The sequence below is a fragment of the Macaca mulatta genome, chromosome 14 (genome assembly GCF_049350105.2).
Source record: "Macaca mulatta isolate MMU2019108-1 chromosome 14, T2T-MMU8v2.0, whole genome shotgun sequence".
NCBI lineage: Eukaryota > Metazoa > Chordata > Mammalia > Primates > Cercopithecidae > Macaca > Macaca mulatta.
The window spans coordinates 129,195,259-129,210,700 of NC_133419.1; the positions used below are offsets into that span (position 1 = coordinate 129,195,259).

A 15,442-nucleotide genomic window follows, 5' to 3' on the forward strand; every position below is an offset into this window, starting at 1 on the left:
GCCCTGGGAGTTCTTCTGGAAGGTCCGGTTGCAATCCGCCCTGGGAGTTCTTCTGGAAGGTCCGGTTGCACACTCTCTTAGTGATGGACACAGAAGGAGAGTCACCGATCAGCCCATGTCTTAGATTTGGCAACACAGAAAAGATCTTTCCCTTCTGACTTTTCTCTCTTAAGGAATAAATAATTTTTAAACATTTAGTGCTTTCCATTAAGGACAACCTCCCAAATCTTAACTCTTAAATATTGGAGCTTAAGCCAACCTACGTCCAGGAAGATTCAACCAGGATCAAATGCTCTTAGTCAAAATCCCCATAGCAACAGAGATGAACTGGGCAATTCAAAGGGAATCAGTCTCAAGGAAAATTCTGAATATAATAATGCATCATGGGATGCAGTTTTTCGTGAAGGGAATTAGAACTATTGACTTGCTTTTAAAATCAGCAAATAGAAAAACCTGGCATCTGTAGCGAATAGCAGTACTGATGTGGTCAGATCCCACTGGGAAAAATGTTACTGCATTGTAATAAAAAGGCTGCCTTTAGCAGTGGTGTTAACCCACAAGCAGTTTGGCCTTCTGAAGCTATTTTTCATTTCTCTTTACTACTTGAGCACCATGCCCTTGTTAACCCCTTTCTTGAAATGCACAGGAGTTTTATGAGCTTTTGGGTTCCAGTCACTCCTTAGACCTATCAAAAGTTACCTGTTCCAGGCCTCATTTCCTAGGGGCTTAATTGGATGTACCTATGTTAATGGTTGCTAGAGGGTCAATGGGAATTTCCATTAAAAAAGAGACTCCAGGTGCAGAGTGTCTTGATCCTAGCAAAGGGATATTTAGAAGCAGACGGGCTTCCACCGAATGACCCAGAAGTAAATACCAATCAGAAAGATGTCAGTTGTTCAGCTCCCTAAACAATCAAAGGGAATGGATTGCTTATGACCATCTCACTTCCAGCCATCCACATGCACGCTGCCAGCCAGCAGGAGAATACACCAGGAGGAATGCATGCTGCTGGGAACAAGTGTCAACACAGTTTCCCTCCAGTTTATGAAGGGGCTACATCATGACAGTGGGCCAGCAGAGAATTCCAGCTCCCTCAAGCTTGTGATACCTGATTTCTTTTTCCTGTCAGCACATTAAATTGTGATGCCAAAGCACTCACAGGCACAGAGTGAGAGTCCCACATGGGCCAGCTATGGCCACTGTTATGGCCACTGACAAGGTGTGCAACCCTAAACCCATCAGACTTCCCACTGTTCTTAGTCAGAAGGACCGGAGTGGTGCATAGATCTGTACAAACACAACCCAGGCATGCAAAAACATAAGCCATCCCTCCCAACAACTGTGGGCAGCTACCGTTTTATGTGCCAAGACTCACACTGGAGAGGCGTGATGGAGCTGTACCGGAAGGGGTGTGTCTGTGGCCAGGGTCATTTCCTCCTGAGGACTCCAGACAACAAATGTGTCCTATCTGCTTCCTCTCCACTCCTCCCACCCCTTCCAGGAGAGGGTCCTATCTGCAAGAGGATTTTCACCTGGGACCTGATTCAGCTAATGCATAGTAATAATAATAATAATCAAAGTGCATGCACAGTTTCAGAAATTTACTATATTAATCAACACACTGAAAACATTTTGATTCCTAAGCAGCTTTGAGTACCAGCTTTTTTCCAGGACACATTCAAAATGATGCAGCTGGGGATCTGAAAAAGACTTTCATAGTAGAACCTTCCCCTCAAGGTCGATCTTTCCATAAGCTGATCCCTTTTAGGAAGATGGGCTCCCAGAGAAAGAAAGACATAGTAACATTCTGACTGTGGGGCTCCATCCCATTCCTCTCTCTTTCCCACTTCTTCTTTAGAAATAGCATTCCAGTACAAACTCTAGGTGGAGAAACACATGAAACTGTTTCTTCTCAGGTGCATTAATGATACATTCCCTTCTCTACTGACTTTGCACCTTCCAACTCCTCATTGCTGTCTTGGAAGAACAGGAAATGCTCTTTATAAACAGTTTTATAGCCCTTTAAGCCATCCAATACAGATTGAAAGAAATATCATCACCACTTTTAACTAAAGTGTTCTGTCTTACAGGAAGGTATTATCAAGATTCTAGTGTGTAGATTTAGCCTCTGTCTAAATGTACCACATGAGAAGCTTAGAGCCTCAAATTGTTCCTTGTGTAAGTATTTTCTTATTGTCGTTGATTGGTTGGTTCATCTCCCCAAATTAGGAGACAATTTTTCTTTGAGTAAAAGTCCACATTAAAATAAAAGTGGAGTCTTTCTTATCAGTAGAATCAAAATGAGATTATTATTGTTCCCTGATCCTTTCTGAAGTTCATAACTTGTTTAAGGAAACTTTAAAAAATATTTGGCCTATGCATGAAACTTTTGATAATTTTGTCTGCTCCCATCAACCTTATATGAGCTCAAATAATCATATTTAAGATTCCAAATGAGCACCTATGGCTCCCATATGCCAGTTTCATATAAATGCATTGCACGTTCTAATACAGTAGCCTTGTAGAGATGCATGTCTTGTGGGACAAGCCTCGCACAATTGCGAGGCTCAGGGGTCATTTGCTGGTAGACTTTGAAAGCTCTCATCCTACTTTTGTACCCCTAAATTGTTGACTGCTTCATAATGCTTCTAGCCACTAGGAACTTTAGAGATTTTGTTTTACTCCTGTTGAAAAGCCACTGTTACATTTTGGTGTCATCTGTTTCATTGACTTCTGACAAGATGAAGTTGGGGTTGTCATAGCCTCTCTTCATCCTGGCTCTAGCATCTTTCTCATTATAAAGGCACATGGCACAGTGAGGGGTCTCCACTTCCACTGTCTTGCTAAAGTTATGGAAATCCACTCGGTATTTCCCTTCTTTTGTCTTGGATACTATGGGAGCAAAACGGTAGCCCCAAAGTACCTCCTCTGGGACATAGGATGTCCGGACTTGGCAGGTAGCACTGGTGGACTCCACTGTGCCATCTAAAAACACCACTAGTTCAAAGTCCTGCTGGATAAGGGTCTCCGCTGCCATGTGGAAGAAGGGGCTGTTGTGATCAATGACATGGTAAATTGTCAATGGGGAGATGAAGAATAAATTTTCATTCCCAGCATCAACTACAAAGTTGATATTGATCTGGTCCAAAATAATGGTCTCTCCTTCAGGAGTGACTGTGGTCTTCAGAAGCTTTCCATAAATGTGACTGCCAATAAGAAGGCTCTTCCTGAGATTAGCCACTCGGATTAGGAGACAAAGCTTCCCTCCCCGTTTGCTGATCACTGCATTCTTGCTGAACGTAATGGTCTTGGCACGTTTTTTGGGCCTGGAGATCTTGGCTAAGATGGCCCCACACATGAAAGAATTGACTACAACTCCAAGTATAGACTGAAAGATAAGTAGAAAAATGGCAGTGGCACACTGTTCTGTCACACACCTGAATCCATATCCAATGGTCACTTGAGTCTCCAGAGAAAAGAGAAAAGCTGAGGTCAAGCCATTAATGTTCTCCACACAGGGAGTGTGATTGGGAGAAGGATGGAACTCCGGGAGGTCTTTGTGAATGTACGCTACTGCGTACCACAGGAGACCAAAGAAAAACCAACTCCCCAAGAAGGCTGTGATGAAAATGGTCATTTTGTATCTCCATTTGAGGTCAAGTACTGTTGTCCAGATGTCCACAAAGAATATAAACCTTGACTGTGCCTCCACATTGCCAAATTCTATGTTGCACCTTCCATCTTTGGAGACTAGCCTTGCTCTTTGCCGAGAATGCCCAAAAAAGCGAGTGACGACCCATTTCCGAAGACGTTTGAACATACTTTCTGTCAACACCCTGATCTGAAAACACATCAAAGAAAAACAAAAAAGGATTATGTTTGTAGCAATAGTGAACTAGGTGACTCACATAAAAGACCTAACTACGAAAAGATCATTCAAAATTATCTGGGTTACTAATCATTTGGCAAGCTGACAAGTTTATTCTGGATACCGCAATGCTATTTCTGATAGAAACTTTCCACTGGAAGACCATGTTACTCAAATATAAAGAGTCAAAATAATTACAGAGAGCTAGAAATGGAGACAGACTAAGAGATTATATATTCAAGTGTTTCCTGACCTCAACTGGTCTCACGCAACCTTAAATATGTTTATAATAACCAATTGTGACCTGTATTTTTTTATTGAATATTACTTAAATCACCTTCTCATAAATTTAGCCTTATGTTAAGCAATAATTTCTGAGAAATCACAAACTTGAAGCATTATATATATTTTTGAGATACAGAAAAATAAATAACTGATCCATAAAACACTCATCAATATACTTCCTAAATCATCTATGTACTTCTATTGATACTCATATATCAAGAAAAATCCTAATTCAATTCTGTTCTCTCTTTTATCAAGTGAGAAAACAGATTCAGAAAATTTAAATGACTTGTCCAAATTCATGTACCTAGCCAGTGGCAGGATGACAACTAGAATATAGGGCTCCCTGCCTCCAGTCTAGGGGAGCTTCTACCACTTTGTGTCTCAGTTATCAAATGTTATATTCTAAAGTTACACTTCCCTAAAATATTTTTAGACAAGTATGGGTCATATTTCTTTTTGTTAAATGCTCAACACTATTTAGAACAGAGCTCAGATCCAACCAGATGGTCTCACAGGACTTCTCCATAAATCTACAAGCCTGTTCCTACTCTCTCCCCATGGTTTCCCAAGATTCCCAAAATGAATAGTATGAGAGCCACCATCAACACATCTCACACTTCCTTCCCTACTCCAAAGCTGGAGGACTGGGGAGCACTGATTTAAATAATACTCCATTAAGACAGACCATACTTTATTCATTCCTATATCCCAGTTGCTAGCACAGTTGATGAGTGCCTACTGTTTATTCAGTAAACATAAATGAAATAATTCAGTGAATGAATTACATTTTTCAAATTCCTATCTGCTCAATTGATTTTTTATAGATGGCATTACTGTGACTTCCATTTTACAGCAAAATAGTGAAGGGACTGTCCCATAAACAGCCAACGATGGTGAAACCCAAAGTCATAAACGCTAGATTACCTCCTCCCCTATGCCCAAGAATATTAAGGTGTGCCCACCCTGGTCTGCAATGTCTTCAGGGTATTTTTCATTAAATGCAAATATGTTTTTAAAATAGATTTCAAAATCCCCCTTGAAAAATGTGTTTATTCGTAAGAACTAGGAAGCGAAACCAACTGAGTGATACATTTTAAATAATAGTGATATCCCACAGTGTCTTGTTCAAGGCCTTAACCCAGCTGAAAACACAAGAAGCCAACACCAAGTCAAAGCGGTGACAAGAAAACCACAGCTGTGGTGATTGGAAATGTTGAGAACAGGTCTTAAAGACATAAAGAAAAAAAAATGCTGCCAAGAGAATAAACAACAATGCACATAGTCAGAGGGCCCTCCTCTCCTCCCACACTGCCCTCATTGACCTCAAATCCCCAGCGAGGACTAGGGGATGGTGCATGTGAGGTACAGAGGAGGAAATGGTCTCCTCCTTTCCTCGTACACGCATCCTTTACCCTGGTCTACACCCATGTGGACTGACCTCTCTCCCAGGTGCATTCAGGGTCGACTGTTTATCCAGCTCTCCAGAGAGGGACTCTCAGCTCAAATAGTAAATTCTAAAACCAACAGTTATCAACTGAATTCACATTCTCTTTGTCATACATTGTAATTCCAGAGATGGCTCCTAACACACCAACTTCTGAGTTTTTTCCCCCACCACCCTGCTCCTCTAGCTTCCCTTAAATTCACTTTACTTTTAAAGGTAAAGCAGATTTCTGTAGAGTGAAGAAGTATCCCGATTGATCACTTGAATAACGTTGGGTTTCCATGACTGCATTAATAATGAAACATTCATATCTGCCTTGCTTTGCAGAGAGGTGATTTCCCCAGCCTCCACTTACCAATGTCTCAAACACATTCCACCTGGAAGCATTCATGGCAGGAAAAAGCAAGGAAGTGGTGCTGGGAGTTGGTCTTTCTATGCAGACTGATTTCTTTCAGACTCAGCCTAATTTATTGTAGGCGACAGTCAGTGGACTGACGCTAATTTGTGTTAACTTGAAAACACTTAATTTGATAGTGGAATCGTGTGATTTAAACCAAGGCAATTGGTTGTTCTCAGACCAAGCCCCAAGTTGAATATGTATTTTTTTCTTTCCAACATCACATGGCTTGAATACCAACATGCCAAGACATGACAAGCCATCAGCTAAGGTCCCTGGGGGGCAGGAGTGGATTGGGTTCCAGCATTGCCTTCCTCTCCTTGGCCACGCTCTATTGCTCACTTGTTTCTCCTAAAAGTTGTGCCTAATAACTACTGGCCGGAAATAGTTACTTATCATCAATCTCCCAGCCTATTCTCTGAAACCCACTGAAATACTGAGTTTTCCAAGGGTTCACAAAGATGCAGGTGAACATACAGACATAGATAAGTACATATTTACAAGACAACAGTAAGATCACACCAGGAAGAAACAAGATACCACGTTAATCTCTCTATACAACATTTATGTAAGAAACAGACTTAAAAGAAGTCTTTATTGTTGGAAGTCTTTATTATTCTGGAAAACCTGGCATTTACTGAAGGTGTTTTTTATATGCACTGGGTTAGCCAATGCTATTGATTTATTTGTTCAGAGTGAGAGGGATTATTCTTAGAGAATGCAATGATACAGGATAAATTCATCCACTAACCAAAGCTGTCATTCACATGGCAGACCCATTATTGCACACATCCTACGTTTTTTAGACAATGGCATTTAATCTAACCACAGACAGAGCCAATATGTATTTTATGAACTCTTAGGTGATTAGAGATTGTCCCTGGTGTCTGCGTTATATAAAATGCTCAGTTTTTAGGTTCCTTTCTATTGAAATCAGTAAATCTTAATAGCAAGCAAAGGGCTGCGCGTTAGCTAATATTTACCAAGGTATTCTTAGTGGCTTGGCAAAGCAAGTGGATTACATTACTGCCACTTTTTCTTTAGTGCCTCAGCATTCTTGTTCTGTAAACAATACATTCTCAGAAAATAGACATTTTGTGCACTTCCCAAACATTGATTGTATGCTTATTCTGTAGGATTTCAAAGACAAATAGAACTCTTCCTGTTCTCAAGGAGTTCATAGTCTAATGGAGAAGTGAACTAAGGAAATCAATTAACAACCTAGCATGGTTGGTATAATGCCAAAAAGAATAACTTTTTTAAAAGATCCCCATCAGCTGGGGATCCACCCTTTCTTTGCAAACTTACTTCAACTGGCAGAAAACTCATTGCATTTATGTATACATTAATTTATTTATCAATCATTATTCACTGATGATGTGTTGATACCCGGTGTTGACTGTGTGTGCTGACCATTGTACTAGACATCCTAGACATCAGTCCTTGTTATCATGCAGCTCCCATTTCAGCAGAGAGGGTGGTGCAAATGAGTCAATCAACTGTGAAATGACCAGTGATAAATGCCAGGATATGAAACAGTGGGAGCCCTCCGGGGAGCACCTATTTTGATGAGCAGAACCGCAACCCTGAGGCCAAGCCCTGAAGATGAGTTAGAGTCACACACAGTAGAAACTCTATAAATATTTGCTGAATGATGATAAATAAATAAACCAATGAGTACATAAAATCAATGAGCTTGCTGTCACTTATATCACTTAGTATCTGGTGGCTCCCACTCTAATGGAGATGTCTTGCGTGTACCGTACTAACCACATTACAGTGTAATCTTCTATGGGACCCAGGCAGGGGCAACCGAGGAAAGAAAACATGGAGGAGCTGAAAGAAGTTTCAAGTAAGCAAATAATGGAGCATGGAAAGCCTCAGTGAGACATTGGGCTGCAAAGGCAAGCTAGAGCCAACACACTCTGCACTTGGTGTACCATTTGACATGTTTTTTTTATTGAACTAAAGGAGAAACTGTGATAAAGAACATTCTTCTAGTTGTGCTTCAGAGAAAACTCATTAAAATTCTAAATGAGTCTGAAGTCTCCTCCATTTAACAGCCCTTCAAATTCTTGAAAATAAACATATTTTCTTCCTGAATTTCCTTTTCTCCATAAAAATATGTGCTTCATTTGTATGTAACATCTACTTTAGTCAGTATGTGCGCATTTTAAGGGAGGGACCAACAGTTTGTGGTGCTTAGCGAATCTGATGAACCCAGGTGCAGAAGCTCTTCTTCCAGAGACACCCACTTGAGAACAATTCGTTATGAATTTGGGATTTCTTACAGCACTTACCACCCCAGCCTGCTCAGCAGTGAAACAGCCACTGTGTCAAAAAGGGGAAAGGGAAATAGGCATGGCTGTTACTGCTTCTGATTTAGAATTAGAAGTCTATTATTCCTCCACAGAAATGGAAAAACAAAAACACTTACTGTAGTCTGCCTTTTAGTCAAACCTCTCATGGCTCATACACAGCCTTAGTTAACTTTAGGACATTTCTGAGAGTCAGGATTTCAGGTTAGAGGTAGGAAATATGAGCTATGTGGCCTGAGAGAAGAAGTCAGATGATTTTCTCCCGTCCCTTTGTAACTGCAGTGGAGAAGAAATTCGTTTCTATGAAAAAATTACTGCTTTACCAACAGTTGATTGAATCCGGAAAGATTTTCTACGGAAAATCTTGAGGATTTTCCATAGCAATGATTGAATGGGATTATGGGGAAGAGCCTCTTACTTCTTAATCAATATAAACACTCTATTTATTGAGCATCTGCTATATACCAAGTGCTGTGCTAGGAAACAATGCAAGGTAACAGTCCCTGCTCTCAAGTTGTTCACGAATAAGTAATTCAAGAATTGTAATGGGGCAGGTTTGCTGCCTTGAAAAGATTGAGGACAGGATGTTAAGGTGGCCCCAAAGAGGAGACCCAGAAGGGTGGGTGGGTGTTGGACTTGTATTCTTACTCAGCTTTGCTAAGGAGGGAAAACAAGTGCATCTAACTGCTGCTGCAGAGGACTTCCTGTTTTCTATGAAAATCATCCAAGCTATTGGAGGATCGCTACCCTGCTGGATTTGCAAAGGTTCAGAGCCCCGAGAAGCAGTAAACCATCCAGCTCCACAGACTACACCTATCACATTGAAAACCTGTGGTGGACAGAGGGTGGCATTTCCCTTCTGTTCGGTAATGCCGGAGAAGTTATCTCTGATGTCTTTACCACTATGAGGCAGCTCACATGGGAGCAGCATGGGCTCCTTTTAGATAGAACTTGGCAAGGCTGGTAGAAACCATCTTTCCCGGCCTCATGGGCATAGAAGAGGGCATCTGAGCTTCAGGACTCTTCCAGGCTAGACTTGGGAATGCACTTCAGGAATACCCTACATTTTTGTGGAGTGAGCAGTGGGTCCCCACTGCAGTGAAGCCAGAGTGTGTCTGTATCCAGGGTGCGAGTGCAGCAAGGACCTTCCCAGGTGCCTCCCTCCTTCCAGAGAAGACAGCTTGGGGAGAAAGGGCTGGAGCATCACAAGGTCTGATGGTGTTGGTACTCTCAGGAGGCACACCGTGCTCTGTAGGCATCTCTGGGCCAGCAAGCCAGAGTATATCACTTTTGAATAACTTGGCCTTTTGTGCATAAGGAATCAGGAGAAGATAGGAGATCCCAGCCAGGAATGTTCCCAGAGGAGGTAACAGCTACAGGCAGTGTGGCAGAGTGGAAAGGCCTCTAGTTTGGGTTAGCACGGACATGGATTTGAACCCTATCTCTGCCACCCAACAGTTAGGTGACCTGAGCAACAGTTAGGTGACCTTTGCTGAGCCTCAGTTTCCTCACCTATGAAATGGCTATAATAATATACTCTCAAACATTGTTGAATGATTTAAATGCAATAGCATAGGTAAAGTTCCTAGAAAATAGCAATTATGCAATAAATAGCTACAATTGTTATCACTTCTTCACAAATTTTAAACTAGTGTGGCAGTTTAACCAGGGGTCACTGGTCCAGGCCAATTGGGATCTACCATGTGGAGCAAAATGGGCCATGTTGGAGATTACAGCCAATGGGGGAAAAGGCTTCCGTGAGAGTGACGAAAGTTCTGACAACATATCTTGTCTATCAGCTATGCTAGCTTCAGAGCGCGTCCTTCCAGTGCAGAACAGGAGATCTAGAAAATACAAACATGTTTTATAAAGGTTTTCTCTATAATCAGGGCAGAAGTCTTATCTTGGAGAGGTGGGAATGGGATAGAGGGAGAGAATTATCCTTGGCAAGGCTGAACAGAGCCATGGTACCAAGGCTTGATGCTGCTCTTCTCTCACCCTAGACATTAACTAGGATTTGACCGGTGGAAAAGCAGCCCTGACCTCTGGGAGCTGACCTTGAACTACCAGCAAGGTCTTGGCTCTCCTGGCACAGGAGGCTGGGTCTTGCTCCTGTCAAGCACAAGCAATCTCACAGATTGTCAGCCTCAGACCAGGCCACTCAGATCATGATGGACTGGGATAAAACAAGGTCACTCTGTAATAATGTCTGAACTCCGTCAAAACACAAACGTTATCCAAGCCACAAAATGGCCAAATATCCCCCCATCCTGGCTATGATGAGTGTCTGCTGTTTCTTTCCCCAGAACAGCTTTAGCCTCACATCAATCTTCTCACCTAGATAATAAGAATTATCAACATATTGAATCATAGAATCATCACTACTCCCTAACAGCACCTAATCCAGAGCAAAGCATTGCTTCCTTAAGCCTCTCCCCAACCACATCACCTGAAACATGCTCAGATCCTATGAAAGTCCTTTCCAAAGCCCTCTCAGTGAGACGCCCCATGATTGCTTATGGTGTAGGTCTCCATAGCTGCAAAAGGTCCCACTTGCTCAAACACAGGGTACCTTCTGACTGGAGAGCACTGACACCATGACAGACCCTAAGAGCACAGGAAATAAGAAGTGTAACTATAACACAATAAAACCACTTTACAAGCCCATTGGCGAGAACCAGTTGCATTCCGTGGCTTCCGCAAGTCTTACATGCCTATGTGCAATTGGTACGTACGTTTGTTTTTGTATGAAGAAGTGAAACATCAGGATATTGCCACATTCAATAGAAAAACCCATTAAAATGAGTTAAAACATTTCAAGTTCAGGTTTTAAGTTCTATCTAGCTAACTTGTTTCCCAAAGCCATTGGTTATCCTAAGATAACTATACTCTCACCACAAAAACCTATACCTCTTCTTGGCACCTTGATTGGGTCCCAGTGGGAAGCACTGGAAGCTGTGATGTCCCCACCACTGGGAGCTAGTGAAGCCTGAATCCAGGCAAAGTGTTCGTGAGGTCTTACCAGTCTTTGGTGGCAGTCCGCATTTGCTGTAGTCAGAAATCAATGCTTTGGAAGCTGGATGCTTATCCTGTATGTATTTTCTTTTTCATTTCTTTTCTTTCTTATTTATTTATTTATCTATTTAATTTTTGAGACAGGGTCTCACTCTGTCATCCAGATTGGAGTGCAGTGGTGCAACCACAGTTCGCTGCATCCTCGACCTCCTAGGCTCAAGCAATCCTCCTGCCTCAGCCTCAAAGTATCTGAGACCACAGGTGTGCACCACCATGCCCAGGTGATTTTGTTGCTGTTGTTGATTTTGTAGAGATGGAGTCTTATTATGTTTCCCAGGCTGGTCTTGAACTCCTGTTCTCAAGTCATCCTCCTCCCTCGGCCTCCCAAAGTGCTGGGATTAAGGGTGTGACCCACCATGCCTGGCCACTGTATTTCCCATATTGTTTCCTGCTGTTCTTCATAATAGTTTCTTAAGATATTTCAGAAATGCTAGCATGTCTAAGCTATATGAAGAAAGACCAAAAAGAAGCACTTGGTCCCTGCCTTGTTCAGACTTTTAAAGAGAGAGCAGCACATCCTCAGGGGCTGTGAGGAACAGTGACAAGGAGCTGGAACACCCTAGGGGACAGGAGAAACTCACTACCACACAATGGGAGCTACTTGGCTATGCTAGAGATTTTCTAAGAATTTTCTCTTCTAAACTTTCCCTTCAACTGCACTTTAAGGGAAAGCATTGCTTTATTGGACATTAAGTGGGCTGAGCCAGGGTTGAGAAGGTAAACCAAGGTAAAAATGGAAGTGCAGGCCGGGCGCGGTGGCTCAAGCCTGTAATCCCAGCACTTTGGGAGGCCGAGACGGGCGGATCACGAGGTCAGGAGATCGAGACCATCCTGGCTAACACAGTGAAACCCCGTCTCTACTAAAAATACAAAAACTTAGCCGGGCGAGGTGGCAGGAGCCTGTGGTCCCAGCTACTCGGGAGGCTGAGGCAGGAGAATGGCGTGAACCCGGGAGGCGGAGCTTGCAGTGAGCTGAGATCCGGCCACTGCACTCCAGCCTGGGCGACAGAGCGAGACTCCGTCTCAAAAAAAAAAAAAAAAATTGGAAGTGCAAAGTACAGATGAATGAATAAAACGGCTGGGGCTGAGAACAGTCTCCAGAGAGTGTGGAATGGCCATTAAGGTGGCCAGAGAGGGTTTCTGTAGTCGGCTGCCTGTTGCAGGAGACACACGCTGTGGCAGTCTCAGTGAACAGCGCCCTCTGGAGCACGATGTCAGCGGTGCCCCTCCGGAGTAGTGACATTCTGGGCCCCCAAAGGCCTGTAGTATCATCCCAGGCACGGATGCAAAATCTCTTAAAGGTGTTGTTGGATTTAAACTCATAGTAACTCTAGGAGGCTGGGAACTGAGGCTCAGAGAAGTTAAGCAACTTCTCCAGGGTCACAAAGCAGAAAGCCAGAAGAGCAAAGATTAGAAGAATCTAGATCTTCCCAACTGACAAGTCTTTGCTTTTAAACCCTAAAGCATACGTAACACAGTTGGTAAACAATGTAGAGGGAAAGTAAATATTTATTCAGCATCAACTTACTCTGCACCAGGAATGGTTTTCTACACATTTCCTTGCTTTGTGTGAGTGATCACATAAGAAGGTGAGAGCTAGCAAGGGTCCAAACCTTTTTAGATAGTGAGCACAAAAGGATCAGGAGGGCACAGGTTTCTGGGGTTTTGTAGCATCTACAAAAGCACTACAAGAGGAGGAAGGAGAGGACTTGATGGAGAGGGCACTAGGTACCCTGAGTTGGATCTGAGGGTATGTGTTGGAAGAGAAGGCCATAGGCCCTGATGTCATGAGAGGGGCCTGGTAGAGCCAGGCAGAGTTTAGAATGGTTATGATATCAAGAGAATTAAGAAGCAGCCATGAGAGCAACTGAAGATGCGCTGTCCAGCATCATGCTTATTTTTTGGAAGCTTCTGTGGATTGTCCCGGCATAAGCAAATGACTTGAAGTTGTGGGAGTGACATTTTACATTTAGCGACATCTGTAGACCTCTACAGGGTGTTGTTACTTCTTCCATAGGCACAAGTTTGGTGTGATGACAATGGCTCCTGTGGGAAGAGGAGGCAACCCCCCCACAACCCCGCCTGCCCACCCGCCAACCCACAACCTGGTGGATAAGGAAGACCTGCCAGTGACGATGAGCCCGCCCCATGCTCATCACTGCTTTAGCAGAGGGCAAAGCTCTTGACCTTGGAGTCAGTGCTGAGGTCATGTTTAGGAAGCAGACTGGGGATACAAAGGCAAAAAGACACATCAGAGGCCTTCCGGCCTCCAACTGTAGAGTCTGGAGCAGGTCATTTAACCTCTCTGGTCCTGTGTCACCTGCTATTTCCTCAGCTGGGAACCCTTGGCACTCTACTGTCCCCCACACCACCCCCACCCCCTTGTCGACTTCTTGACCTCAAGTTAAATGTCATTTCTCAGAAGGACATGTAAATGTTAGTTTCTCAAAGAAGGAAGAAGATCCCCCTCCCCATTTAAATCAAGTTTCCTCTCCTTGCAATATTTGATTGTATGCTTTCCTTTTATTTGTGGTATGAACAGTAATTTTAACTGATACATTTACTTTTGTGCTGTGTCCTCCACCGCCATGTCCCCAGTGCCCACCCACCCCAGCACCAGGCAGAGAACAGAGGCTCAACAGGTATCTGTCAAGGAAATAAGCAAATACAGGAAAGTGTGAATGACTCAGTGTGCTTGATTTTTGAAAGGGGCTGTGGAGAGGGCCATGCCAGCCTAACACCACTCTCTGATGCTGGTGGTGGGACTCAGCACTTGCAGAACCTGAACGGGCAGATGATTAGGTCCCGCAGCCTTTGCCTAAGAGGCTCTGCATAACCAAATGCTTACCCAGCTTTCTTGTAGCCTGGGGTGTCCAATAGTTGCTTATTGAAAATCAAGCCACTCACCTCTGTCGGAAGAGGTTCAGGAGATGATTTTCAAAACCTCATGTATAAGTAGATCTTGGGATGACCAGCAAGAGCTGCTTGGTTTGGGATTCCACCTGTGGGGATCAGAACTTATCACACTGTCTCTGTCAGGGCCTAGGATGGGGATGAAGGCACACTAGAGAAGATATCTGGTAAAATACAACACACATGGCTACTGTCTGGGGACAGAGGACAGGCCCACACAGAAGCCAGGGTGAAACTTCAGTCAGTCTGGACCAGGAACACACAGGACCCTCCACATCAGCAAAGGCAGAAAGGTCAGCTCAGGCTCCGGTGGACTCAACTTTAACCCAAGTTCTCAAACCTCTACCACATGCTCAGGCCACACCTCCCTAAATAGTCCATTCTAGTTTCTAGTGATTTTAAGATTGAAAATTAAATTAACACAATGATCCACAGTCTTTCCTAGTCTCATGGTCTTTTTATTTTTATTGCTATTAAAAAGAACACCGCTGCATTGAAAATATCATTATACATATGTAGATATTCCATATTGAAATCACTGTATACTCTCAAAAGATGTATATAGACAGAAATTGTGTATGGTGAATCATATTACATATGCATTAGGATATTAGATATTTATAGGAATCCTATAGTGGATTATTTTATAAAGTGAAGAATAATTTTTGCAAATCAAATAATCATTCTTCCACTTGTTTATCCTGTACGTGAGTTGAGAAGGAGATGGTTGTTCTGAAAACCGGATATATCTGTAATGAAACTGTTCTTAAGTCTCATATTCAGCCACCCACCTCAAATGGCACTGGAGTTTAATGAAGGCATTTCAATGTTTATTAAAAAGTTGTAGCTATTATGTGTGCAGAGATCCTGTGATTAGTCTGACCCTTCTAGTTCTCTGTGGTTTGGGTTGGTATTAAATCAACTCAGTCTTTCTAGACCGGAAAGGCATGGATTCCATGTGGACAGGAGGCCTGAACATGCTTTACCGAGTGTCTGCGACAAGAAAGTGCACTTTGTTTTAAAGAAAACATATAGGATGCCCAACCTTGACAACTTATAAAATGGAAAAAATTCAGCTAATGTACTGAGTATGAAGACTCAAGGGGACTAGTATTCATTAAGTTGCACAGGCAAAGAAG

General features: G+C 42.9%; 1 protein-coding gene across 5 annotated transcripts in view; it reads right to left on the minus strand.

Moving 5' to 3' along the window:
• Window positions 1–1,586: 1,586 nt before the first annotated feature.
• KCNJ1 (potassium inwardly rectifying channel subfamily J member 1) overlaps window positions 1,587–15,442 on the minus strand; it is a 67,493-nt gene continuing 53,637 nt past the window's right edge. For all 5 annotated transcript variants that reach the window (XM_028834154.2, XM_077964651.1, XM_001113433.4 and 2 more), the window contains one exon: window positions 1,587–3,841. In XM_028834154.2, the coding sequence (XP_028689987.2) occupies window positions 2,702–3,841 (1,140 nt within the window). In that variant the 3' untranslated portion in view covers window positions 1,587–2,701. The remainder of the gene's footprint in view (window positions 3,842–15,442) is intronic.